Source organism: Motacilla alba, chromosome 20, assembly GCF_015832195.1.
Source record: "Motacilla alba alba isolate MOTALB_02 chromosome 20, Motacilla_alba_V1.0_pri, whole genome shotgun sequence".
Lineage (NCBI taxonomy): Eukaryota > Metazoa > Chordata > Aves > Passeriformes > Motacillidae > Motacilla > Motacilla alba.
The window spans coordinates 1645283-1665401 of record NC_052035.1 but is presented as its reverse complement, the minus strand read 5'-3'; the positions used below and the strand labels follow the sequence as shown (position 1 = coordinate 1665401).

Sequence of the window (20119 nt, the reverse complement as noted above, 5' to 3'; positions counted from 1 at the left end):
GCAAGGATTCAGACTGGAATAATTGTAATAAAACTATAGGGGTGAGAGGTCAGCAAAATGTTCTAAGGATCTATGGCACCAGTTTCAGCATTCTGCTCCGTTGACAGGAAATTTATCTTCACAACTGCAAGGCTAAGAGAGCTCCAAGGCAGATGGTTCAACTCTTCCCTTCAACTAATACACATCCTTGTCAGGAGTGGAACATTTTACACTGTGGTACTTTGTGGATTGATGAAAAGATACCATTGTTACTTCAATCTTATTTCAAGACTCTTATAATCATTGAACAGATACTGAATGGCCAAATCAGTTCCATTTTTGCACGTGAATAAATGAGAGCTTTGCTAATGATTTACTGGTAGGGCTTTTTCTATTCTTTCACTGAGGCTTCTTCAATGCCAAACTGGCCAACCCTGTTGCCAGAAAATACCTATCTTAAGGACAAGCAAGACCATGTTTGAAGAAACACTTCCTGTTAAACAGATTATATTGTCCTTTCTATTACCTTATTTTCAATGAAAATTGGCAGTGAACTGAGCAGGAAAGCTCTGACCAAGAAGAAACTCTTCAAAGCCCTGCTAAAAGCATTTCAAATAGAAAACATCAGAGGTGAGAACCTGGAGCTAGTCTGTGCTCCAGTCACAAGGAACAGCGAAGCAGAAGGAAACCCCTTCCTAAAGAGGCCTGGATCAGCCAATGAGGAAGCAGTACACCTTCACAATTGCACACCAAATATAAGGATGCAGGCAAAACCAAATTCCTCACACAACACGTCTATAATGCACTGACTACAGCCTGTGTCCTAGGTTGACTATATGATGCTTTTATCCCAAATCGTCCTGTTCTGTTTATGGTGAATAATGAGTTTTGCACCTTTAAGACTTGTTCCAGAGAGTGAAGGGGGGAGAGAAGAAGCACACAGTTTCCAGACACTGCTCTCACTCCTCCATTCCTGCTCCTGCACTGTGCTGTCTGCGGATGGACAGACAGCGGGACAGAGCTCTCCTTTGTTTTAGTTAGTTTTAGCTAGCTGAGGCAAAGAAGTTCCCTGGACTGTGGTTTTTTCCCTTTTCTTTGGAGCTATTTAAACCTGCTCTGGACTGACCACCCAGCAGAGCAGCGGCAGCTCACACCTGTGGCCATCAGGCCGGGCCTGGGCCGCGGCATTTCCAGCGCCGGAGGGACTGATAAAGACTGAGTGAGCCAAGCTGCAACCTGGGGAGGGGACTTTTTCTGAGTTTGTCATCTCTTTTGGAGCAGCAAGAGGTTTTATTGTTTAATATTGTTTAGGTTTTATTGTCTAATAAACAGTTTTTTCCACTTTTCTCTAAGGAGGTATTTTCTCCCGAACCAGTTGGGGGAGGAGGGGCCAATTGAATCTGCTTTCCTAGAGGAGCCTCTTTGGAGGGGTTCTCTCCCAAATTTGCCCTGAACCAGGACACCCTGTCACCCTCAAAACATCAAATTCCCCTTCTACCATCAACACTTCCACCACATGGAAGGGTCAAATTCAACCCCACCATCCTCAACATCCTCACTGGTGACTTTTTAAAAGAGCCTGTGCAGCCCAGTCTATGCAGCACAGTAATCTGAAAGCAAATGCAGAGGTGACATCCTCTGAAAAGGAAATCTCCATTCCTCAATCAATTCTTACACAAAGAGCACACCAGCCCCTCAAATACCAATTAATGAACTTTGAGGACATCACTCATGACAGTCACTCAGAATAGCAGAGAAATACATCATGTTTTTGAAAGAGCCACATGGATAAGAACAGCATAAAAAATGCTTTTATAAAAAGAGAGACATTCTACTCATTGTATACATTGGACTCAAACACCATCCCAAAAACTGCACAAAAAAATCCTCTAAGAAGTGACCACCTATGGTGGAACATCCTACCAAAGGATGGAATATTTTCTGCAGAGCCATCCCTGCCAGTCTTTAAGCTGGCTCCCAGCCTTGCTAAGCTTATCTCAGAAAGAAGTGTTTTGTTTAGAAAATGAGAATAGAAAAAAGCAAGTACAACTTGTCAAAACCATCCCTTCCATCTTCCTGCAAGGACCTTCTACCCCAGACACCAGCACTCCCAGGTCTCATACATGAGCTTTCCTGGGAAGTCATATCCAATACCTGGGCCTCCTACACTCCCATAGCTGAGCTCAAAGAACTACTGAGACCAGAATGAAGTGGCACAGAGCACTGACACACACAAACACACCTCGCTGCTGCAGCTCTCACATAGTAACCACTCAGTCTCTGTCTGTCACTCCTGATCCTGGAGGGAGCCCTCCAGCCACAAACCTAGGAATAAGACTTCCTAATATTTCAAGACAGCAAAACACTGCTTCTCCGTCACATTATAATTTCCCACAGTCTCCACACTCTCCCCCTCTCCACACCCCACCTCCCTTTCTCAGCCTACACCTCCTCTAGTCATTTGCACATGCCAGAAATCATTGCTTCTCTTTCCCTACAAAGACAATTATTGTCTCATTTCTGTTTTCCTACAAATTAGCACTCCCTCGCTGAACCTGACAGCTCCACTTCCTGTCAGAGATGATCTGATCCCAACTCACAACTCTGAGGGATTTTCCCCATTTGCAATCCAGTCTGAAAGCACGCTGTCACCTTTAAGCCAGGCCTGAAGGTGGCTTGTGTGCCTGAAAGTTTTTCTTCTTTTAAAACAACACTGTTTGGTCTAATGAAAGACATCACCTCTGCATATGTCCTTAGGCATCACGGGCACAATGACACTGCTGCTTTTATAAAAAATCAAGACATATTTACAGTCCAAGTAAACTTTTAGTCATTATCAAAATATTAAAACACACTTTTAATCCCTAAAGGCTTAAAAACACCTCATTCTTCCCAAACCATTAGGACTGTGGAAATTGGAGAGATACTTTGTGAGACCACTGTGAAATTCTGATTATCAGCCTAAACTTTTTACAAGGCATCACTATCCTCAATCAAAGGTTTGAAAATAGAACAGAAAGGGTTCATTCCCTTTAGAGAGTAAGACAGAGCTAGAAAGATGCAGAAACTCTTCATGCTTAACAAGATAAAATGAGTTGTCCCAATCATCAGTCTCCCTTAACTAATCAGCGAGCCCCAAACTCTGACAGAATATGGAATTCCAGAGTGTGAGAAAACAAATATGGATCAAAACAAATTAGCAATTCAAATGTCTTCACTCTCAACTTTCTATTCACCTTTACAACTAACTTTATTTGCCCTTGGAAAGTATTCCATTTGATACAATTTCAATACTATTTTATTCATCTTTGCCTTCCCAGAGTTGTGGGTTTTGTAGCAAGTAAGGCCCAAACCTTGAGAGATGTAAAAAGCCAGCAGACACACTCTTCTGTTTACTCCTAAAATTCATACCATGCACAGCCACAAACAAATTAATACTATTATTTTCCCATTTAAGATAGAATACATATTTAGAAAGCATCTGAACCACTGTATGGGAGGTGAAAGCTCCACCAAGCAATTACTTTCTAGTTGAAAGCCTGTCAGTGTGTCTGCATCCAACATAGCCTGTACTCTTACCATCATGATTAGAATTTCCCAGGGTCCATGGCTCATCTGAGTCAAAGTGAGTGTCTCCTCCAATTCCTGGTCCAGGAAAGTAAGCATGAGCCAGGAATCCACCTTCTCCATCAAATGGAGAACTGTCTCCATGGAAACCAGAAGCAAAAAAGATCATAATATCTGCCTCCTTTCTGTCATTTTTAATTTCATGGTAAGGAACCTCTTCAAAGGTAAGTGGTGTCACTCTCTGCCAAACATCAAAGGCCTGACGAATGGCTCTCCTTGTATCAATCTCGCCAACCTTGGGGGTGTAGTTGTGTACACTGTGGGAATGAGAAAGAAGGGATGTTTCAATTTGCAGAATACATTTGAGACTTATCAATACATAACCACACAGTTTCAACTTCCAGTGGGAAGTTTTTTGCAGACACTACTCTGTGCATGCAAAGTTTTGCTGTTACAAAGAAAGTTACCAACAGAACTACCACCCTGATCTGAATTCTACATTTATTAACAAGAACCTTCACAGTGCTTTGGTTGATTTTGGATCACTTCCTAAAAACCTTTCAAATCTGGGTGTAGACAGCTGAGTAACTTTTTTTTAAAATGTAAATTACTTCAGATTTTGTCTGAAGTTATGCTAAGATAGAATCTACCACACAAAAAAAAAAAAAATGGACCATTAAAATTCGTTTTGAGGAACAAACTTCCAATAAACTACACAACCTTACTTGTATGACCTGCTTCATTCTCCAAACTACTTAAAATATTCTAGAGCTCATGAGAGTGAGGGATCTGCCAGTTTTGTGCAGCCCATTCCATGACAGAAAAAGATACAGAGTCTGGGGAGAGTAAGGGGCATTTAACTGCACATAAATGTCCCATAATTCTACACCTTATGTTAAAAATGCTGTTCATGAGATGTTTTGTGCGTGTGCATGTAATAGCCTCATGATCTATTAAACTTGACTTGGGGAATATAAAGTCTCTATGTCATGGGAACAATTTTCAGTCTTTAATGAAGCTGGCTCAATTTAATATAAACACACTGTAACACATTCAGTGGTGAATCAAGACACCCATCACTTGAATGCACACAACAAATATTGAAATTGGAAAGCTAAACAACGACTGGTTTGACAAGGGCAGCAGTGCAGTCATCTGCTAACCTGCTTCTCTTGCTTATGCATACGCTTAAGACTTATTTTTTTTATATGACTCCATACCCCATTCCCCTATGGTCCAGAAAAAGGTTAGAAGAAGGATCTGATTCTCAGACCTTTGCATACAGAAGGTGTCTCTTTACAATTTGAGTTAAAACAATTATTATTGGTGGAAGCTTTGAACTAGCACCCAGAACTAGTCCTTCCTCCCAGTCTCTGTAGCCCCTCACTGTAACTTGAAGCATCCTCCTCCTTTCTCAGAATTCTTGGCAGAAGAGACAGAGGGCCCCAGCCCCTGATCCTCTTTTCTTTCACACCATCATGTTCTTTCCTACACATTCTGGTGCTTTTCCCATGCTGGTCACTCACATTTCCACCTCTTTTGCCTCACACCTTCTTTCTGTCTTAGTCTTACCCAGAGCTTCTCCTTAATGACTACATCTCTACATTTTTACTCCTTGCAATCTCCTTTCCCTCTCCAAAAATTTTAAAAGGCTGCAATTTCAACTAGAGGGTGGGTTACTTTTAATTTGAAGTGACATTCCTGTTGCCAAAAACCTCCACTGACCATCTTTCAGCAAATGCCTTCCAAAAACTCACAGCCTGACTCAGAACACCTCTCTGGGAAACAACTGCCCCTCTGCAACACTCCCTTGACACCTGTAGCTCACCCCAGCTGGCCTAACCTCAGCTGGCCTAAGTTTGGATAAAAGCAAGAGCTCTACTACAGGAGCAAAAGTAAAACCTCTGCAAAAATAAATGTTGCGAATCAGTAGAAGGAGAAAGCATCTCATCCCCAAACAGTGATGTTCCTTTTGCTTTAATGGTTTGTTAAAGGTGACACATGATCTAAAGACCAGAGCCTTAGACTCCTAACAGAAGAAAAAGGGCCTTTTACTCAGATTTTTCTACCAAAATTACACAATTGATGGCTGCAATTCAGGTGCCTTTACTGATCAGTTATTTTCTAATTGATAACAGACTCTTAAGTTACTCCAGTGCTCCCCCACCACATTCTGAGAACGAAAGCCCAGACTAGACATTACAGTGAGGATCCAGTTTCAATTTAAAACTACTTACAAATTCTGCGTGCTAAACCAGTACAGACCATTTTCTCCCCATCAAACAGGGGGAGGGAGGAGGCTGTACCTGTAGGTTATGTGCTTCTGTCTCCACTTCTGGCCAGTGAGGGCATACCGCTTTTTCCTCCGGCTGCGACGTAGGTGGGGATGATCCGGAACTCCACATCGAGGCTTCTTCATCCACCTGCAAGTAAAGGGAAAAAAATAACAAGCTACACTAAGAGTTTGGAAATGAGATTCCAAACAACTCAGGGGGTGACTGGAAGACCTCTGAGAGATGGCCAGTGCTGACACTAAGAAGGGTTCAGTCCTCCCTTTGTCAGGTTTATCCTCTGCACAGGGCTGTGCTACCCACCTCTGCTGGCAATCCACACACCAAAACCACTTCACTTTTCCTTGTGGAAACACAGAGTACAGATCAGGTAGTCCCCATGCTCAACAAGAGCTTAATCATAATAATGCCACAAGGGACCCAAATCAAAATCGCAGGTGGGTGTCCCTTGGATCAAACTCACCTATCACCTACTGGATCCACTCTCCATTTGGTAAAGTGGTCCTGTGCCACTGAAAAAAAATCCAGCTCATACCTCACTAGGTAAAACTGAACAAGTGCAAACACAACCCTCCCAGATAATAAGTTATTATTAAAGCTTTCACCTGGAATGAGCAGAACAGATCCCTCCAGTCTCTGGATCACACACACCAAATTCCATTAGGTTCTCCCCATAACCCCTGACTCTTGATGTCACTCATGATGTAGGAAACTCTAGTCTCTATTGCCAAGTGAACTGGAAGAGCAAAGGATGCTGTCCCTTGCACAGGGATCCAGGCAGTATTATCACAGAAGTCCACTCTCCTTCCCTACCTCCTTTACCTCCAGCCTTGACAGATCTTTTGTTTCTTTCTAACAGCAGCATGGGGGTGGTCCAACACTGGTAGAGATTGCCCAGAGAAGTGGCAGAATCTCCATCCTTGAAGATATTCAAAACCCAACTGGAAATGGTCCTGGGCAGCCCGCTCTGGATATCCCTGTTTTAGCAGAGGGTTGGAGTAGATGAACTCAAGATGCTCCTTCAATGATTCTCTGACAGAATCAAGGAGAAATAGACCTTTCCTCAAATTACACTTGTTCATGTGGGCACACTCCAGAGAAGCCAGAAGTGGCTTATGCACGAACAAATCTGCCCATCACTGCATGTGGCAGCTGGGGAAGAAGGAGACAAGGGCAGAGACTGAGGAACTACAGGTACTAGTCTCCACAGGTGCCCAGTCACATCCTTTGAGACTCTGCAGTGCATCCCAGGACAGGAGAGCAGAGCCCAGGAATAACACAAGCAGTCTCTGGCCACAGCCTCCCCCTAAGCAGACTGGCACTGCCTCAGCCTCTGGACTTCTTCAGGCATTTCATGCATTTGACCCACTCACTCTGATGGCAAAGGCAAGTGACATAAAGCCATTAAGAACACTTTGCAGGACATTAAGGACACTTTTGCCACTGAAAAGCATTCTAGCCAGTGCTGGCCCATTTCTCACAGGACACCAAATTCTCTCCCCCCTCCTCAGTAAAGTTTCTCCCACATCCTTGGCTACTCAGGGACAACTTTTGCCCTCCAAATGCAGACATTCCTCCATCAACTGCAGCCAGCCAATGGCAAGTAGTCCACACTTGTGCCTAAACAATGTACATCTTACTCACTAAAAATATTAACCCCAGACCTTCAGGAAGGGAGAGTCTTCCATCACCAGCAGATGGTTTACAAGACTTTTTGTCAGGACACCTTTTAAATTAAAACCAATCAGACACACAGACACTGTGCCTCACCAGAAAAGTCTCTAAGAACACACACACACACACACACACACACACACATCTGCTCCCTATTCAGGCAGCCATGCAGCCCTTTCCTGATTCCCCTTCCTGTATGTAATTCTGGTTGCTTATAAATTTCAATGCAGTCATCTGTCATCGTCTCCCCACCAAGAACAGAGCAAATGAGAGCTGTTATACACATTGCACTGTACCTGACAAGAACCCAAGCTGTGTATATAAAGCCAGCACAGATCTTCCCCACTTACATCACCTCACATTTATCAGCACTGTACATCTTTCAGAAATCCAGGGAACCTGTGGAAATTGGATCTGTCTTGCCCACACAACTGCTGCCACCTTCAAAGAAAAGCAGTACATCTAAGATTTGCTTTTAAAAATATCAATTCAACCTGAACACACTGTGTTTTTCCAAGTGTCCTTTATTTGTGCTCTTTTGCATTGCTTCTAGCACCTTCCTAAAGAGACCTCAAGCTTACTGTCACCTGTATTCTCCCAAATATTTCCTGAGTTTTCAGGGGTTTTTTCAATTCCAATCATATGCTATGATACAATGTTTTCATCATAACCTCACACAAGCCATAGTCTGAATCAGGTTTTCACCTCTTGAGCTTCATGGGAACTCCAGTAGTCTGAACATCACCATCCTCAGGCCTTGACTATAGTCGGAAAATGACCTTCTGTTTTATCCTTACTAGTATCATCTAGAAGATAAAGAATTAACAGAGCAGTACTAGCAAACCAGCCTACATGTATAGAGAAGTCACTGGGGCTGTCCAGGCAGTGCTGACACACCAGCAGGACCTCACCCCTCAGCATCTGTTTCCTATAAGAACACCTTGCCAAGTTCCCAACACTTGCCCTATGCCCAGCTGGCCACACGAATTCATCCCCCCGCCCCAGCTCAGCCCACTATTATCAAAGCCAGAACTGCACAGAGACCCCACAGAAAGTGAATTTCCTCCAACAGCCAAATTCCGTGCCCATTTGCCAGCTCCAGGTACAGGAGCATGGGACTATTCCAGAGGAAGCTTCAATACCAACCCCTGGGGCTTCAAGGGCTTCTTGAGGCAAAGCTTCCAAGGTAGAGCTGCTGAGACTCATGCCCCTAACTCCTCATTATATAGTATTTAAACTATATAAAAACCCCATTTCACTTAGGCCTGCCTGAACCCCCATATTCCTCCACAGTTTGTTCCAGAGCTCAGATACTGCCTGCCTGAAGCCAAGGAACAGAGCTCAGCTACCTGGTTGGAGCTCAGCAGTACCCGAGCTGTCGTCAGCCTGAGCTAATGTCAAGCTGAGAATGTTTATCTGGATCAGTTCCCTGGTTCAACTTACTTCCCAGACATATGGGCCCTGCTCTAATCACATGGTACAAATCCAGCCATCTCTCCTCCTCTCAGCAGGGCAGGTCTGTGGCAAAATATCCACAAAGCTGTAGCCTGCTGCTGTTAATCATCTGTAGCTGAGCTTTATGATAATCATTCTCTACTGAGCAGTTTGGATACCCCACTCTATGTCCCAGGGGAAATCATCACATCAGAAACAATAAAAGACAATTACTTGAAGCAAGATTCACATACTTATAGTTGATTCCCTCCTCCTTATTTTTTTAAATGGGAACACCAGTAACACTGGATCATCAAAATTTATACTTGGCACTCTTGAGGCACAGACTATTGCATTCCTCCAGCTGCTTGGCATCAGGAAACAAGCAAATTCCAAAAGCAGTGACATCCAGTTCTTGTCCAGATACAGATGCTCTCCCCAGCTCAGGCTCCAATCCTTTCACAAGACTCCCCCTAAAGAGAGGGAGCTATCACTCTCAATCCCCTACTCTTGAGCTGGTGGGAGTGGTATCTTTAAACAGCTGTGGTGCCTCCCAAGGTGAGAGACCTGCACAACAGGCTCAAGACAACGCTTCCAACACAAGTAAGATAATTTCTTGGCTCCTTCCAAGGCCATGTGATTGACCATGACAAAGACAAATCACGACTCTTGTTCAGCACTATTGTGCCTTCTCTCCAGTATGCTCCAGGATTATATCCTTGCCCAGCTGCTCACAAAACCACAGTTCAGGCCACCAGCTGCAGGCAGACACAAAATTTGCTGAGGCATCATCAGTTGCAGGGTCTGAGGAGGCTGTTTTATGTGTTCTCCCATCTCTCTTTACAAGAAACTACATATCCTCTGCTGAATGGACCCCCACCCAAACTTCCTTTTGGGTACCAAAAAGCATCACCTGTGGTGATGCTTCTTTTCATCTCCCACTAGCAGCACCTGCATGGTGGCTTCCACATGCTTGGGTACCAATCTTGGAGGAAAAAACAAGCTCCAGATTTGAGGGTATGTGGGAAAGGAAATAAGAAACTTTAAGCCTCCAAAGTAAGTGTAAATAACTTTGATCCTTAAAGTCACTTTAAAGAAACAGAACTTATGACACTGACGGAAGTGACAGAAAAATTCCCAATTGCAATCTCAAAACTCCTAACACACACACACACACACACACACACTGAAACAATGGCTTAGTAAATGCTTGAGTAATTCAGAGTCCTTGGAGGCAGCCTGCCTTGCCAGCTCTCTTCCTTCTGCTCAGCTTCCACAACCAGGTCTGAGGAAGTGACAGCCCAACACAGCCCAGGCAGATGCCCCTCCAGCTCGAATGACAGGCTCACTCCTAACAGCAATCTGGACCTCTTTTTCTGTTCATGCAAATTCTAGGCAAATTCCACCCTGCCATACAACATATGGACCCACTGACTCAGGACAGATGGAGGCAGAGCAACTCAACATGCCTCCAAAGCACACCAGTGTTTTGTTGGAGCTGAGGTCTCAAGCTTTCGAGATCTGAGTTTCAGAAGAGGGAACCATTGGGTTTTTCACTCATCAGCCTTTGGGTGTTCATGCACTGATCAAGCCCTGCCCATAAATACAAAGTCATAAAATGTGGGCAACACCTTCCTTTCTTTCAGAAAAACTTTTACTTACTAAAGCAGGGACTCCCACTCGCAGTTTGCGCCCTTTCCCTGTCACCCACAAGGCAGCAGAAGCAGCTCCTTAACTTTCTGAACTAGCACCCCAATATCACAGCTCCTTCTTTCCCCATCCCTTTCCAAATCATCAGCATCCCAAATCCAAGCTTCTACACACCAACTGCACACACAGAGCATTGCTCGATGGCTCTGCTTCAGCATTCACCTACAAACCATGTTATTAATGGCAAAGAGATCTCAGATGGAAAATCCTCACCCCTAAAAAGCACTTTGTTTTCAATTCATTTAAAAAGCATAGAGGATTTTCTCTGTCCCTCAGTGGAGAACAAGGGGCTTTTCCTGTGAGCAAAAGGAGGGAATGTTATGTTCACTGGAGAGGTAGTCCCAGCCCAGGATTATCCCCTCCTGTTCAATTCACTAATTTCTTCTGTTTCTCCCTCTTCTTGCAGTCTGGAAGGCATAAAACCAAGCCACTTGGTTCTTTACATTATTTGGTTACTTTATGGCCCTTCCTTGTGGGCTACCATGTCCCTTTTGCAAGCAGTGTGCCCTATGAGGAGAGATGAAGAACCAGGCAGAGCATGCTCTGAAAGGGTCTCCTAATGTAGCAAGGGCAAGGGACAACCAGGCAGGGCCCAATCAAGTTCCACTGGGCTTTCTCTTTTTGCTCACCATGAGATGCTTTTTTCCCCAGAAAGCCTTAGTAAGACCTTCTCTGCATTCTGCTTCAGTTAGCAGATGCTCCCCAGACCAACAGCAGATGGATCCAGCCACCACACGACACCCTGGCAGCCAGACAAGGAGTCACTTCCACACCACCCTCTGGAGCCCACACTGAAGAGAAGAAGAAAAAACAAAGTCCCTCCAGCTCTGGAGATTTACACCAATGCTTCTGAGCTATCAAAACCCTGATCACAAACAACAACACATGGCCAACATACAGCAGAGAACGTCTAATGTCCAACAAATGGCATCTGTGGGCAGCTAAGTAGCCTTGACTACTGCCATCACACTACAATAACTCACTGCAGTTCAAACTATGGATCTCCACAAATAACATCTATGGAGATGCACAAATCCAATTAATTAGGAAATAGATTAGAAGCCATTTCTAGAGCCAGAATTTGAACCTAAATTCAGACAGAGATGGAAGTAAATTAAACCACTGATGCCTTCCACTTCAAAAGCTCACAGGATTCACACTTTGATTGTGCACCAGCAATGGGGATCTGTGCTCAAAGAACAACAGTAACAAGAGCTTCTCCTCACACTCACAAAAAATACTGTCAGTATGAAATACATATTTCATACTGAAATATGACAGTGCATTAAGAAAGACAAAAGTAGCCTATATTAATCTTACTCAATAGTTGTCTGGTCCAAAACTCCTGTTACTGGGATTCCATAAAACTGTTGCATAGTGGCAACTGCAGACTGCACAGCTTTTCCTGACTGCAAGGGAGACATTTGGCTGTCAGATGGAAGTAAGTAGCCATAAGTTTTTAACCAACCCTGAAAAAGAAAGAAACAGATGGTAAGATGCCACAGTAAGTTTTCAACATAACAGTTCAGAACATTTCCTCAAAAGAAAAAGTGACAAACTAGCCCAAAATATTCAGCCATCTCTCTTTTTTTGGTTAGATTTAGTAATATCAGACGATTCCTAGGAAGGGCTGAAGACCCAGCCTAATATCCCCTGTCCTGATAGGACAGGGCAGACCTGCCACTTAAAAATGAGCATCATCTGTACTGAGCAACTGGGGCAGACTTAAGTCTTTGGAGCACCAGAAATGCCCAAGAAGCTTTCTTCTTGTTCCAGGGACTTCCTGTGCACCCTGTCCTCTTGCTTTCATGAGACGCCTCAGTCCCCACAGCAGCAAGCTCCCAACAGCCCACTATCCACTGCTGTCTCTGGACCGTTATTCCAAGAAAACAGCTTAACAGTCCTGAGAAATTCCTGGAAACACAAATTCACCTTTGCACTTGCAACGAGCACTGGAGTAATTCTAAAAAAACCCCAAATGAATCAAAAAAACCAAACAAAAAACAACCACAAAACTCACAAAAAACCTAAAACACACACAAAAACCCCAAACAACCAAAAAAACTACACTCCGAAAGTTTGAAGACCCTGATTAGGTGGGTGTTTCCTCAACTAATAGCTAATACCAGCCAACTGTCAGAACAGGAAAACAGCCAACTCTCCTCAAGGAGTTCTGTCCCTTTTCCCTGCCTCCACCCTAAAATGCAGCCTTAGATAATACTGCATATCAAACTTGCCAAAATGCTAAGGACAGCACTTTCAAAAACATACAATTATTCAGGATTTTTTTCCTCTCCTGTCTTCCCCTCCCTCACTTTGATATGAGAAGAAACCAGAATATTGAGTAACAATAACAACAACAACATTAATAACAATAGCAGTAGTAGAATAAAAATTTGTTTTCATAAAGTTTTCCCCATAACTTTTCATGCATACTCCCTAGTGCTTCATTCTTCTGGTTGACTCAATTCTTAGACCAGGATTATTATGAGACCAGCATATATCCTATAACCTTTTCCCCAATCGATCTGACCCACAGGACGAGTCCTCACCACATAAGCACTGATAAGTCATCTGCATGACCTGCTCTCCCACTGACAGCATGATCACTCAGGGAAGGGGGAAGGAAGATGCTTGTTCTCCTTTAACATAACATAGCAGCAGGAAAGGGGCTCAAGTCAGGAGAAGCAAAAGTGGGAGAACAATCCTTGTTTCTTTGTGGCAATAAGAAGATGCCAGAAGCCATTAGGGAGAGGGAAGGGCCCTGCTTCCAAAGCAGAAGAAAGAATCATAGAAGGGCTAGAAGCCCATCTCATTCCACTCACCTACTATAGGCAGAGAAATCTTCCACTATGGTCTTGTTGATTGCTCCAAGCCCCGTCCAACCTGGCCTTGGACGCTTCCAGGTTTGGGGCAGCCGTAGCTGCTTTGGGCACTCTGTGCTTGGACCTCCCCACCCTCACGTTCCTTCCCAATATCCCATCTAACCCTGCCTGCTGGCAGTAGGAAGCCAGTCCCTGTGTCCTGTCCCTCCAGACCCTTGTCCAAAGTCCCTCTCCAGCTCTCTTGGAGCCCCTTTGGGCACTGGAAGGGGCTGTACTCTCTCCTCGGAGCCTCCTCTTCTCCAGGTGAACATCTTCAGCTCTCCCAGCCTGGCTCAGAGCTGTGGAGCTCCAGCTCTCGGAACATCTCTGTGGCCTCCTCTGGCCTTGCACCAGCAGGTCCTATTAATGGTCTTGTGTTAGGAGCCCCAGAGCCGGAGGCAGTGCTCCACATGGGGTAGGGAAGCGACACGAGAGCATGGACTGGGCATGCCAAAGCTCACCAAGGGCACATACAACGCTACTAAACGCAGACATAATCAATGGCTTCAGACAAAGCCAAGCTGCAAAACTGCTCCAAGACCATTTGCTATCCCTGCCTTGGCCTCTGACACGCACAACAATGCTGCGACACTCCATTATAACCAACATTAGCTCCCCTCGAGCAGCGAGAGCACAGTAACCAAAACAGCTCGGAGTGGGGCTGCCCTCGCGTATACCCCCTTCCCTCCCGGCTGCACTCGGAGGCGGCAGCGGGAACGGGGCACCACACGATGGCCACCCGGACACTCCGAGAAGCTGCTCCCGGAGACTGAAGCTTATGATCACACAGGAGGAGCACGGCTGCTTCTCCAGCCGGTCCCAACCTGCCGAAGCGCGGCCGGAGGACCTGTGCCCGCACACCCGAGCCCAGCCTGACTCTCCGGGAGATGATGGAAGGCTTTCTGGCAGAGGAGGCGGAGGAACCGCTGCCCACTCAGCTTTCCGGCCCACCGCGAGACACCCAGCGCACATCGCGGCTCCGGGACGCCGGTGGCAGCCGCGGCCCCGCCCGGCCCCGCTCGCGGACCTACCCGGCCGGTGCTGGCGTCGGCGGCGGCGCGGAGCAGCGCGCAGAGCAGCGGCAGCAGCGGCCCCGCCGCGCCCAGCGCCCGGCGCGGGCAGCGCGCCATGGCCCCGGCGGGGCCCGGGCCCGGCTCGGCACCAGCGGGGCTCGGAGCGCACCGGCCCCGGCGCCGCGGCTGCGGCTGCGCGGCTGCCCGGAAGGGGAAGGGGGACGGCGAAAGAGGAAAGGGAAAGGGAAGGCGGGCAGCGGAATCCGCGGCTTCCCCTGCCGGTCCGCCCGGGGCTGCCCCGCGGGGAGTGTGGCCGCGGGTCGCCGTGACCGGCCGGCGTGTTCCAAAACGTGGAATATGCAAAGTTTTCTTAAGAAAGGCTGTTATTTGGTGTGACCATCTCCGGAGAGAATGTGATATTAGCTGCGGGTAGGCGACAGCAGGACAGCTGGAGGGGCAGTCAGCAGGGACATTCCTCACGGAATGAGGGCTGTGTCATGCAGATATTTACTAGCTCTAGCTTGTGGAACACCTTCCCAGATTGTTATAAATAAGAAGCTGGACTAGGCCAATATTCAAGCAGCAATCAATTTATTAATTAATGTGGTTAAGTATGAGCAAAACAGCGCTGGGTACAGTGGGGGAAGTTTTCCCTCCAGCTGCACACTGATGGTTGGGGCATACAGATATTTATAGGGGTGCACATAAGCTTTTTTCAGCAGTTTCTATTCCCGATTTTTACATCACAATTCTATACACTATTGTGAGTTAGTTTTTCTCAGGATGTACCCCAGAAAGGAGTATCCCCAGATGGTGGGGTCCGACTTCCGAAAGAAGAAAGAGGTCTTCCAGCTGGTGCGGTCCAGACTCCAGATGTGGGCCCACCTTTTAATTGCAAAGACTATAAATCTCATAACAGTGATGTCCAGCTTCCCTTGGTTGAAGCTATCAATCCTTGGGTTGATGTTCATCTTCCTTTCTCAAGCTGCTTTTTACAGTTTTGCTAAAGTGCTGAGATAAGCATCTTTACATATATTCTAAACTTATATTTTCAAAGCTCCTTACTACAAGCAATATTCTAAAATTATACTTCAAAAGGTTATTATTGCAAAGCTGTTCAATGCTTAGCTACGTGCAGAAAGTTCCTGTCCAGCAGCAACATCATTAAAGCTTTAATTCAGATGCTATAAAAGTTAATTGCAAACAAAGGATAAGTTCAAAGGCCTTCTTCCATGCTTTACTCCCTCAGTTATTTTTTAGAATTCATCCTTTAATTGTTCCATGATCAGTTTCCACACATATCACAATCACAAGAAGCACACACGCTGCCTGTATGTACCTGACATGAAACACAGCTTGGTATCTCACAGTCCCCCCTCTGCTTGTATAAATTTTCATTTATCTTACTCATTCATGTCTGGGCTTCAAATCTGGCCAGAACTTTGGAGACTTTTCCTTTTCTGTCTTATTTCTTTAATTTCATTATTTTGGCTATCTTAGCTGTTTTCTCAAATTGGCCAGCTTCTCTAGTAGCCAATTCCGAGTTTACAGGCAGCACAGTAACCTGCATGCTTTGAATAACTAAGTGGATTAGTCGAATAAAACATGGAATAAGGCAAGGTAGAAACAATAACCCAGCTAATGAACACAATACCATGAACCCTATTTTCTTCCACCAAGTTCCTCCTCTTTGTAAATCATTTGGCTTGAGCAATATTTCTTGTTTACTTGCATCTTCTGGACTATGCTGGCAAAATAAAACAAGGGGATTACACAAGGAAGAAATATCAAAACAGTTGTAACACATAAAAGGAAAAATCTTAATTTCTTTTATCATCTCATCTCTAATACATTACTCCACCAGCTAGGTTTTAACACTGTTTTTCTAATTTTGGACTGGTACCTGGGTTATTTTTTATATATATATATATATATATATATATATATAACAGATTAAACCGGTTTAATCTGCTTATCATTTACTTTTTCTAGAATGACTTTTCTGTGGCTATCAATTTTCAACAATCTGATATATTTAAAACAAATCCATCTCTCTCCTTTTGGACATTCAATTCCCTGTCTATTACCAAATTTTCCTAAGTTTCTTGCAATCCAATAATTTTCGCCATATTGCCTACACGTTCTTAATTAGGATGGGTTATTACAGTGGCTGTGGACCTGGGTGTGTGTAATAAAAGAGGAACTTTGGTTTCTTTGCATGTGATGCTTTCTCTAGCATTTATGACATCATCTTGCTGGTATCCTGAAAGGGAAAAGACAACAAATGAGGGACAGAAACAGGAGTAACAGAGGTCCAGTATGGCTTATACTCCCACCTCCCATGCCTGTGGAGTTGCAATCCACAGCAGGTGTGAAATACAGAGGCCAATCTGGTCTTGCCCTCTATTTCCTTGTCCCTTGCTCTTAGCTAATTTCCAGGCAAATCCTTAACTATGGTTTCTCACCTGTTCCTCAGGCACTTCTCATTCAACCGACACTAATAATTCCCATCCACAAAACAAAGTTATTACTTTAACACTTCTTGCAATAAGAGCATATATTTTGTGAACCACAATACTAATTATTCCCACAATTCACACATTTACTTATAACCCAGCTAGTATGTCCAGTATCGGGATGAATCAAAAAAAAAAGTAAACCAGTGATGTAAGCTTTGCCTTATTTCTTAATTAAGTGTTATTCTTTGTACATTTCTTGGATCATTTGGGTTTTCCCAAACCATTACCACTCAATCCCGGTTTGAAAGTCAATTCGGTATCACCCAGTTTAAAAGTCCATTCTTCAGGTTCCTTCACAAGTCCTTTGATTTTGCTGGCATAAATTCACCCTCTTTTCACAGTTCGGATTGCTGTTTCAGTAGTGCTTGGAAAGGACTTCTTAATAGCACAGTGTTAAAAGAAAAACAATACTGCATTAACTTCTACCATTAGCTTTCTTCAAAACTTCTGGGTTTAGTTAAAAGCTTTCTCCATAGCTGCCTCTTCTTCTTGTACCCAGCTGTGCTATCAGCTGCAGAGGCAAATCTTCTTTTTGTGAGACACAATTAGTTAAACAATAAAGGCCAGGCCGAATTTAACACGAGATGTATCACACCTATTGCTTTTTTACCTTTTTGACACCATTTACCTGTTTTAACTTTACAGACCTATTCCTCAGAACAAAAGCCTCCTCTTTTTAACAGCAAACAAAACAAACAAAATTAAAAAAAAAAAAACCTTACTTAAAAAAATAAACCACTTTGTGAGGTTTGGAGAGTCAGCAATCTCTGCCTTGATTTTATCTCTTTTAGTGCTGGCCTTCCTCCCCCTCTTTTTCACAGCATTGCTGTCAAAGCTGCTCCTCGCTGTTCCCTCTCCTTCTCTTTTTCTCTCTCTCTTTCTCTTTTTCTCTTCCTTCCTTTTTCTCTCTCTCTCTCGACCCGAAGCTGCCATCCTGGACTCAGGACCCTGACAGTCTGGGAGCCACCCCGGCAGCTCTGCCACTGAGCCAGCCCGCTCCCGGCCGGCAAACCTGTTTAATCTGAGCCCAGTACTGCCACCAGATCACCTCCGTGAATCGGTCCCTGCCGCAGCCCCAGAGACCCCGCTGCTCCTACGGGAGCGGTCAAACACCTCCCGACCTTGACAACCCCAAATTTGGCGTCCTGGGTGCTCCTGACATTCTTTTTCTTTCCTTAGTCTGCATATCCTGTTTTCCTTTCAAGGAGGGCCCGTTCTGCTAAACCTCTTCCGGACCCCAGTTCGGCACTGAGCAGTCTCCTTACGACCATGTGTTAAGACCCTTCCCTGCCCTTTATGCAGAAACCCCATTCACACTTCTGCTCTCTTCTAGCACCAAAACATCACCATTCCACCTTCCAACATCTCAGAGTCCACTAACCACCCCCCTTCTTCAACTTCCCTCTTTCTTCTCTTCTTACTTTCTTTTTTCTTTCTTTGATTCAACACATCTCAAACTGTACGAGATGTGCACACAACTAGTTTACTTCTTTTTATAGCTCCCTCCTCTTGAGTACTATAGCTTTTTGGCAATGCCTCTTGAATTTCCGCTATAGTGTTCAGTTGGATAGTCTCTTTTAATTTAAAAGCTGCCTCCTTTGCAGCTTGATCAGCTGTGTTATTTTCCTCTTACTAAATACCTTGACCCTCGTTGGTGACCTTTTACATGTACTACTGCTATCCTCCTAGGTCCTTTCAGGGCTTCAAGCACTCTAATTATTAACTCCTGATGGATCAGTTTTTTCCCTTCAGTATCTATCAAATCTCTTTCCATCCAGATTTTTCCAAACGTGTGTACAATTCCAAAGGCATATTTTGAGTCTGTATAAATAGTCCCCACCTTATCTTTTAAAAGTTCTAAAGCTCAGTATAAAGCAAATAATTCACAAGCTTGAGCTGACCAGCTAGAACTTATTTTTCCTCTTTCTATTACAGACATGTTTTCTCCAATAGTATATCCTGAACTTCGTTTCCCTTCTATCACCCTCTTTTACTGCAGCCACGAAAACCTTAGCTTAAACTTCCACCTTCTCTTCCTCTCTTCGCACATAAACTTTTTGTGCTTCCCTTAACAATTCTTGCAAACCTCTCTTCTGCCATCCATCTATCTTTTCAAGTTTCTTTCTAATATCTTCCCATGATTTTGACACAAACTGAGCTTTGATTAATGCTTGCCCCACAGCTGCATCAGGATCCAATCCTGAATACAATTGTATACTCTTCCTTATTCTTTTTCACATTTATTCCACAATTTTAACATTACCCCAAGGGGGCTGTCCTGGGGTAGATCTGGCAAAGTGCTCCCTCTTTTTCCAGTACCTTCAGTACCTCTATTATCCAGCTGGTTCATACCAGCTCCTGGGTTTTTGCTTTGGCATTTACCCATTTTATCCTAACAGGTGTTTCCTCACTTGCTTCGACCACACTTGTTCAAAACTTGGTCACTTCTTGTCAAGGATCTCTATACTAAAAAGTCCCTTCTGCCAGTACCGCGTCCCGCCTCTGATTCACTAAGAAAAATCCCCCCTGACTATTACTGCATCCCGCCCCCGACCTTTTATATACAGAAAATCCTCCTTCACTCGCTTCGTTCCTTCACCTGCCGCTCCCCTCGCGGGGATACGGGACCGAGGTTAGAAGAACTCCGCAATCACTTCGTGACCAGGTCACGTCTCACACACACACCATTCACACCCTTTCATGTCTACACCCGTTCTTATCCCAGCTAACCAAGCGATACTTACAGCCTCCTTTTCTCGCCTGGGTCTTCGTGCACAAGTTATTACAGGTGAACGTACTGCAGTCTACTCCGGGAGCTCAAAATTCTTTTGCTCATAATTTACCTTAGAAATTTCCTCTTCCCTGAAAGGTTCCCCAGTCACTCAGGGCCACCTGAGGCAAAAGCCTGCAAGGTGGGGCGCCTCCCTGAGATCAGGAGTCTCCCCCAATGGATTTGGAAATTTTCCCGGCCAACGCACCAAATCTGTTATAAATAAGAAGCTGGACTAGGCCAATATTCAAGCAGCAATCAATTTATTAATTAAGGTGGTAAAGTATGAGCAAAACAG

General features: G+C 44.6%; 1 protein-coding gene across 2 annotated transcripts in view; it reads right to left on the bottom strand.

Annotated features, from left to right (window-relative positions):
- Nucleotides 1-14787, bottom strand: part of MMP24 (matrix metallopeptidase 24) — a 45114-nt gene extending 30327 nt beyond the window's left edge. The window contains exons 1-4 of one of the 2 annotated variants that reach the window (XM_038158747.1): nucleotides 14551-14725; nucleotides 11976-12124; nucleotides 5853-5969; nucleotides 3559-3863 (exon numbers count right to left, since the gene is read on the bottom strand). In XM_038158747.1, coding sequence (XP_038014675.1) covers nucleotides 3559-3863; nucleotides 5853-5969; nucleotides 11976-12124; nucleotides 14551-14649 — 670 coding nt within the window. In that variant the 5' untranslated portion in view covers nucleotides 14650-14725. Of the gene's footprint in view, nucleotides 1-3558; nucleotides 3864-5852; nucleotides 5970-11975; nucleotides 12125-14550 lie in introns of both variants that reach the window. The other variant, XM_038158748.1, reaches the window with a different exon arrangement.
- Between the last annotated feature and the right edge of the window lie 5332 nt (nucleotides 14788-20119).